The 9264-nt window shown below is 37.4% G+C and overlaps 1 protein-coding gene across 1 annotated transcript; it reads left to right on the forward strand.

Annotated features, from left to right (window-relative positions):
• Window positions 1-2654: 2654 nt before the first annotated feature.
• Window positions 2655-3983, forward strand: LOC119663537. Its single transcript, XM_038073148.1, has one exon. The coding sequence runs from the start codon at window positions 2655-2657 to the stop codon at window positions 3981-3983; it is 1329 nt and encodes a 442-aa protein (XP_037929076.1).
• Window positions 3984-9264: the final 5281 nt, after the last annotated feature.

The raw sequence follows: 9264 nt of genomic DNA on the forward strand, positions 1-9264 counted from the left end.
AATTTAAAAATATTTTTCTTTTACGAAACTCGTCCCCGCGAATATAAATTCATTGTAATGACTCTGGACAACGGCTGAGGACACCCCAGCAAAAACTAAATATTTTTGAACTTCACCAAAAAGTGTCATTACAATTTGCGCCCGAGCAGGGACCGTATAAGAGTTTTCCAAAAAGAAAGATATTTATTTAAATAAAAACCCCAACTATCTCAAAAAAAAAAACACAGGAACAGAGAAATCGGAAGCCAGGAAAATGTACCTAAGGCTTAGAATTCGAATCGTTGAATGAGGAACAGTGAAAGAGTTCGTTCTTTAAACAGAGCAGTGCGTCACCCCAAGAGAAGGTCTTGATCAAAGTCACGCTAGGAATTAATATACAATGCCATCATATATTGAAACCATTGAACAAATAACTGAGTGGTCAGTACGTTATGACGGCGAAGGAGATCCATTAGGCTTCGTGAAAAGGATAGAAGAGCTATCAGACATCTATGACATCGACATAAATGTAGTCTCAAGGACGATGCCCATACTCCTTGAAAATAAGGCACTGATGTGGCACCGCAACAACAATAAGCGTTGGAACCTCTGGTCAAGCTTCAAGGCAGACTTTTTAGAATTTTTCCTTCCACATGAATATTTCGAAAGATTAGAAGAACTTCGTACAGAGCAAGTTAAAACAAGTCAAAGTCCGGTACAGGAAGCGATCAGCAATCGCCTGATAAGTAAGCACCAAGAAACGTTGTCATTACCAAATACCACGAAATGTATGCCAACTACAGGAACAGGGCAGAACGTTACTTACAGTGTAAATCTAAAGCCACATGGGCTATAAAATAAGAAAAGTTACCAGCAACAGAGTAGTTCTAAAGTTAAGCAAGCAACAGCAGTAACAGCTAGAAGTTCAGTAACAAATACACTACCCACGCTAAGCATGCCGTATCGAAGTGATTCAGAATCACACCCAGTACCGCTGCATGGAAAACCACAAAAGCAAGCATTGCTTAAATGCGTCGTAACTCCTCCACAGATTTCAACGTCTCATAGGGTCTAGAAGTAAGTCTAGAAGTATGTTATCACCAAGCCCATGCACAACAATCGCAAGCCAACCACAATCAAAAATCACAACCACGAGAACAAAAGCAACAAATTGAAGAGCCTGATTTATCATCACGTCCAACAAAGCCACAACGTTTAAAGGTAGTACAAGATCCACCACATGTCAATCACCCATTGTCACCAACTTCTATAAGTTCAGAACCATCGTCGCAAACGCCACAGAGTCATTCGCAAAGTAGTTTCAATTCATCGTTGCAAACGCCACAGAGTCATTCGCAAAGTAATTTCAAATCATCGTCGCCAACGCCACAGTGTCATTCGCAAAGTAATTGCAAATCATCGTCGCAAACGCCACAGTGTAATTCGCAAAGCAACTTTAAACCATTGTTACAACCAGAGAAACTTGAGCCGCAGCCTCCACCTCCTGTTAATCAGCAACAAGCACAACGAGAAGCATCACCAAGAAATAATCGGCAGTCTGGTCCACCATCATATCCGTCATCGACTACATCGCCACAGAGGAAACCTATTACAATACAGCCAGTATCGAACAATCGTCATGTACAACCCACAAATTCGTTAGATATCAATGTTTGAGATAGTAAACTTAATACAGAACTACCAAGCCAAGAAACTCAAGCAAAAGATAAAGTCAAGCGCGACAGTCAACAAGAACCATGGTCGCCGCAAGAGGAATTGAAAGTCGTTCAACCAAGCACAAAAGGAAACAAACCAGAAACACTAGTAAGACGTCTAGGCACCTTTAAACGAAAGGATGACCATCATCATGTCAAAAACCAAGACGAATTCTTGAAAATATTCAAGAGTGTTGAATATTTGTTTATATTATATTATATTATTATATATGAATATTTTGTTTTTATTAATTTTGTATGAATAATTTGTTATTTTTATTTGTATTGTAATAATTGTGTTAAATATATTTGGTGTAAAAAATAACGTTGTCAATGCAATTCCCAAAATACGTCATACGCTTCTGTTGGCACATGAAAACAAAAGCGTCAAATTTCGTCTGCAAGAAAATGCACTCTTGCAGTTTGCAATAAGTTCATTGTTTGGCATGCATGGTCAAGGTTATTTTAGTTAATTTATTTGTTGTAAATTAATTATCAATTTTAAATAAAAGGCACAATTGAATTTTTGACAATTCAATTGATGCGAAGCCACATTCGTTATCGATTCTTTTCTGTTCGTTCTAATAGCTTGTAGAGTTGGTTCAAGTACCAAATTTACACCATATAAGCACCTGACTACTGGATTCAAGTGTTCAGTAATCAGGATAATTTAGGACAATCGTCAAATCACTGGATTCAAGTGCTCAGTGGTTTTCTTGTTTAAATAGAATCAACATAAGTACTGGATTCAAGTGTTCAGTGCTTGCAAATAGTTGATTCCAACGTTGATCAGACATTTTGGTTTGATCGTACATTTTTTGGTGACCCCGTGAAACGGACAGCAGCACAGGATTGGTTCGACGCAGCAACAGTCAACAATCAACAGTTAGCGGTTAAGTTTCAGCATTCAGCATTCGAAGAACATTTTGAAGCACGTTTGGCAAAAACTCCAGAATAACGATGGCAACAATCAAAGCAACAGACAACTTTGGTGAAGCTGCTAGTAACCAAAAGGCATCACAGCCGCTACTAGTGGCTACGACAAATGGTTTGATAAGAAAAACATCTGCTCGAATGGCAGCTCTAAAAAGATTAGTAGAGAGCTTGTCAGAGAGCGAAGGCATACAGCTACTTCAATATTACGAAATTAAATCAAACACAATCATGCAACATTGGAACCAATTGGGATGTTTGCATGATGAACTCTGGGAAAACTTTGAAAATCCACTGATGTCAGGATTCAATCAAGATGAGTATTACCAAATTGAAGATTTGGTACAACAATGTTTGATAGAGTTGTCCATAAAATTGGATCAACTACGAAACAAACAAGCAACAGTAGCAGAACCAAACATGCGGTCCTCATTGCCATTGCCAAAGGTAACAATCCCAAATTTTAATGGGAATTACTTAAAATGGAGGCAATTTTTTGACTTGTTTACACAAATGGTAGACAATCAGCCATTACCAGCTGCTCAAAAAATGTGGTACTTGAAATCACATGTGACAGGTGAAGCTGAAAAATTGATAAGTCATTTCAGCATAACGGAGGACAATTATTGGGCAGCTTGGACATTACTGCAAGACCGTTATAATAATAAAAGGGTCTTGGCGTCCACGTTAATCGATGAACTTCTAAATCAGCCATCATTCACATCAACTGTGGCAGCAGTTAAAAATTTACATGACACAACGAAAGAGTGTCTATTAGCACTAAACCATCTTGGCGTTCAAACGACTTTTTGGGACCCAATTTTGTTACAAGTACTAATTAAAAAACTCGATCAGGCGATGCTCATTAGATATGAGCAATCTCTGGCAAAACCAAAAGAGATACAAAACATTCAGGAGTTTTTAGCCTTTTTAGAACTACAGTTCCAACTGATGGAAGTTGTAGAACAAAAAGATAAGGTGGCTATAAAAATTAAAGCAAATCGAAATAACTCAGTGTCATCGGCTGTAACAGTTTCTAAAGGAAACAACAATTGCAAACTGTGCAATGTAGACAGGCACCCACTGTATCATTGCCGTAAATTCTTGCAATTTTCACCATCTCAACGATTGGATTGGGTGAAAAATCAACAGCTCTGTTTTAACTGTTTCAGAAATGATTATGTGGTGAACAAATGTTCATCAAGAAGTTGTACCAAATGTAATAAAAAGCATAACACGTTGCTACATTTGGAAGTTAACAACGAAACAAAACAGAACATTCAACCTAGCTCAAGTGGGTACAACACCGCAGTTACCACAGCGACAGCGAACACATCCACAGGTCATCGTCTCTGAGCGTCTTGTCAAAAGGCTCAATATATCAAAAACAAAATCGTTATTGTGCATAGAAGGGATAGGAAAGGTGCAAAAAAATTCAACGCAGCGAGTTAACATCAAATTGCAATCACTTAACTCAAGGTTTACTACAGAAGTCGAAGCGTTTGTGCTTCCAAATATAGTTCCACCTCAACCAAGTTGCAGCTACGATATTTCCATTCAGCATTCAGTTAGCAGATCCAACATTTTTCCAACAAGAGAAAATTGATATTTTACTCGGTGCGGAGTTCTATTTCAGTCTGTTAAAAAGGGTAAAATCACGCTTGCTCCTGGGCTTCCAGTCTTGCAAAATTCTACACTTGGCTGGATTGTCAGTGGCAAGGTTGCATCAAATACAGACACATCAAACGTTTTATGTGCAGTTTTTGGCGGTGGGGCGGAGGTTGTTGATAATAATTCATCGTTAGAAGATGCAATTGAACGATTATGGCGAATGGATGAGGTGAATACAACAGAAAGGACATTATCCAAAGAAGAAAAATTATGCGAATCTCATTTTGTGCAGAACGTCCATACAAATAAAGAAGGACGTTTTGTGGTAAGGTTGCCGTTTCTGGAAAACTCATTGACGTTAGGGAAATCTCAAGAAACAGCTTGGAGAAGATTCATCAGTCTTGAACGACGACTAGCAAAAAATGATGTTTTGCGGAAACAATATGTCTAGTTTATGGAAGAGTATGAGCGATTGGGTCACATGACTGAAGTAAACTTGGATTCCATGTTGACTCCAAGATATTTCATTCCTCATCATTGCGTACTAAAACCAGATAGTACAACTACTAAACTTCGAGTGATGTTTGACGCATCAGCCAAAACTACATCTGGACACTCGTTGAATGATTTAATGTATAACGGACCGACAGTTCAAAGTGAACTCTTTTCAATTCTGCTCCGGTTTAGGCGACCACGGTTTGTTTTTACCACAGATATCGAGAAAATGTATCGTCAAGTTTTGATAAATCCTGAAGATCGACGCTATCAACTTATCATTTGGAGAAGCAGTCCAAATTCAACGAAGCGTTATTATCAGCTAAACACAATTATATTTGGAACTCGAGCAGCTCCTTACCTAGCAACAAGATGTCTGCAAAAGATAGCATTAGAAAATAAAGTGAATTATCCATTAGGAGCTCAAATCCTGTGTGACAATTTCTACGTTGACGATGGGCTCGGTGGATCAGATAGTTTAATTATGGCTATTGAAGCTCAAAGGCAATTAATCCATATTTTAAAGAAGCATCAGTTTTATCTACGGAAATGGAGTGAAAACCATCCTCAACTTTTGAAAAACATTTCTCAAGATGATTAAGAGGTAAATCTAGATTTTACTAATGATAATAACGAGTCAATCAAAACGCTGGGACTATTTTGGTTGCCCAAAGCGGATTTATTTGGAATTAAGGTCCAAATGGTTACTGAAGGAATAATCACGACGAGAGTCGTTAGTTCTGATTTAGCTAGACTGTTCGACCCACTTGGTTTATTAGCTCCAGTAATAGTCAAAGCAAAGATTTTCATACAACACTTATGGCAGTTGAAATTATCTTGGGATGAACCACTTCCTACAGATCTTTGTACAACATGGTCAACATTTAGAGAAAACTTAAGTACTCTAAAAAACTTTCAAGTGGCAAGACATATCTTCAGAGGCGAGGTTCCATCATCAACACAACTACACATTTTTGCTGATGCATCTGAAAAGGCATTTGGTGCTGCAGCATATGTCAGAGCAATTTTAAAGGATGGTAGAATAATAGTATTATGTGCAAAGTCAAGAGTAGCACCACTCAGAAAACAAACGCTACCGCGACTAGAGTTATGTGCGGCAGTCCTAGCAGCGGAACTCTCAGCAAGAGTCAAAAGCGATCTTCAAGAGAAGGACCAGCCGGTATTTTTGTGGACAGATTCAGAAATTGTGTTTACTTGGATTAATTCACAGTCTTTATCATTTCAAACATTTGTAGCTAACAGGGCGGCAAGAATTCAAACTGCCTGTTAATACAGATGATCAACCAACAATGGCTGAAGCTGATCACGAAATACCTCCTGACAACGTAATTATTGAAGATAAAAAAGAATCGTATGAAGAGCCCAAGACAAAACGTAGAAAACTGCCGACCAATTTGTACTGTTTTGTATTACTTACACTATTACTGATATTGCCAATAGTAATAGGATCTCCAATTGACAATAAAAGGTTTGGCACAAAATTGGGTATTCACTTTGAAAATCTGGGCACAACTGCCATATAAACCACTGAATGGAATCTACTAGTTAATTATGATTTAAGTCTTTATTGGACGGAAGCAGCAGCTCTAAACACAGGAATAATGTCGCTACATCAAGCTTGTCAACAAATGAAACCAAACGCATCATGTGCGAATACAGTTAATCACTTTAAACATATTGAATCCGAACTACAACTCGATGAAAAATTACTTCATGATCATCGCTTCAAAAGAGGAGCAATTGATCTTGTAGGCAATATTGCACATTCACTGTTTGGAGTATTAGACTCAGAAAATGCCAAAGGAATGTCAAATATAATTTCAGAAGTGAAACCAAATGAAATACAATTATTGACGCTATTTAAGAATCAGACATCAGTTGTCGATTCAACAATCAACATATTGAAGAAAGATAAAATAGCAGTTCAAGAAGGTTTTGACCACATTGACAATGAAATAAAGGCATTGATACATTCAATAAAAGATACAAATAGAGAGGTAAATCAATTACGGCTCAATCAAGTTTCCAATGCAGGAGCCATTCAATTAACACTGGTAGCACATAATCTACAGAAGATACAATCTGCCATTACATATAGATGCTCTAATTGATACTCATCATGGAAAAGTGAATCCATTGTTATTGACACCAACACAATTACAAAAGGAAGTTAATCAAATCAAACTTCATTTATCACCATCATTAGAATTACCGATGCCAGAAGATGAGTTAATATCCCTTTACAGAGTAATGAAGGTTAAAGGTGGAATCACACAGCAGCATGCAGTTTTTAGTATAACATTACCCTTGATTGAACATGAACGATTTGAATTGTTTCAGCTAATTCCAATCCCGAACTGGGTAAATGACTCCATGATGGTAATTGACTCCTGCAGTTCTATTTTGGCTATTAATACGGAGCATGATCAATATTTTCCTCTTATAAAATCCGAATTAAGTCTTTGTGAGACCATTAAGGAAGAGGAATTTCTTTGCACCAACGTCCGCATATGATACAATTTTGGTTCCGAAGTATGTGCGTGTGAGGTCAACCTATTCAACAACAACACAATACCAAATTGTCGGTTGAAACACACTATCAACAAGCTGACCTGGATTCCATTGAATCACAAAAATCAATGAATTTATGCGACATCGACATCTTCACGAGCAACTGCAGTATGTAATAAGGAAATCATTCCACTAAATCTAAAAGGTTCAGGTTTATTGACGATCGATCCAGACTGCGTGCTTAAACACAACTTTGTTTCCGTGCAAGGACAACAAATAATTGCAAGCACGGCAAGATATTCATACAGTAGTCTTGGTACAATCTCCGAATTAAGGCTACAACCCCCTATGAAGACATCAGATGCTTACAGCGGCAACAGTACACTGTCAATAGTACGCAACAACCAATACAATCAACAGCTTAAAGAACTCACAGTATTGCAGAAGGTGTTACAGTCATACCAGATAAATGATCTTCCAAATCAATTTCAGTCACACAAGTACCACAGCTTCACCATAGCTTACGCTGCACTCGTTATAGGGCTGATATTAATCATAATCATGATGAAGAAGAAATTGCAGAAAAAACATGTTGAAATTCCATCCGATAAAGAAGCCACCCGCACGACACCTATACCCATGCCACGTCGACAGTCACGAGAATTCGTTATCAACATATAGTCGGATTGACTACCTGACAGCTAGAGGCTCATATTGTTGAACGGTTGTTCAACGCGGGCGAGAATGTTGAATATTTATTTATATTATATTATATTATTATATATGAATATTTTGTTTTTATTAATTTTGTATGAATAATTTGTTATTTTTATTTGTATTGTAATAATTGTGTTAAATATATTTGGTGTAAAAAATAACGTTGTCAATGCAATGCCCAAAATACGTCATACGCTTCTGTTGGCACATGAAAACAAAAGCGTCAAATTTCGTCTGCAAGAAAATGCACTCTTGCAGTTTGCAATAAGTTCATTGTTTGGCATGCATGGTCAAGGTTATTTTAGTTAATTTATTTGTTGTAAATTAATTATCAATTTTAAATAAAAGGCACAATTGAATTTTTGACAATTCAATTGATGCGAAGCCACATTCGTTATCGATTCTTTTCTGTTCGTTCTAATAGCTTGTAGAGTTGGTTCAAGTACCAAATTTACACCATATAAGCACCTGACTACTGGATTCAAGTGTTCAGTAATCAGGATAATTTAGGACAATCGTCAAATCACTGGGTTCAAGTGCTCAGTGGTTTTCTTGTTTAAATAGAATCAATATAAGTACTGGATTCAAGTGTTCAGTGCTTGCAAATAGTTGATTCCAATGTTGATCAGACATTTTGGTTTGATCGTACATTTTTTGGTGACCCCGTGAAACGGACAGCAGCACAGGATTGGTTCGACGCAGCAACAGTTAACAATCAACAGTTAGCGGTTAAGTTTCAGCATTCAGCATTCGAAGAACATTTTGAAGCACGTTTGGCAAAAACTCCAGAATAACGATGGCAACAATCAAAGCAACAGACAACTTTGGCGAAGCTGCTAGTAACCAAAAGGCATCACAGCCGCTACTAGTGGCTGCGACAAATGGTTTGATAAGAAAAACATCTGCTCGAATGGCAGCTCTAAAAAGATTAGTAGAGAGCTTGTCAGAGAGCGAAGGCATACAGCTACTTCAATATTACGAAATTAAATCAAACACAATCATGCAACATTGGAACCAATTGGGATGTTTGCATGATGAACTCTGGGAAAACTTTGAAAATCCACTGATGTCAGGATTCAATCAAGATGAGTATTACCAAATTGAAGATTTGGTACAACAATGTTTGATAGAGTTGTCCATAAAATTAGATCAACTACGAAACAAATAAGCAACAGTAGCAGAACCAAACATGCGGTCCTCACTGCCATTGCCAAAGGTAACAATCCCAAATTTTAATGGGAATTACTTAAAATGGAGGCAATTTTTTGACTTGTTTACACAA

This window comes from Teleopsis dalmanni, unplaced genomic scaffold, assembly GCF_002237135.1.
Source record: "Teleopsis dalmanni isolate 2A unplaced genomic scaffold, ASM223713v2 unscaffolded_contig_0553, whole genome shotgun sequence".
NCBI lineage: Eukaryota > Metazoa > Arthropoda > Insecta > Diptera > Diopsidae > Teleopsis > Teleopsis dalmanni.

Bases quoted from the DNA above. Each gene is read 5' to 3' on its own strand.
- LOC119663537 (XM_038073148.1), top strand. From the start codon at position 2,655: ATGGCAACAATCAAAGCAACAGACAACTTTGGTGAAGCTGCTAGTAAC.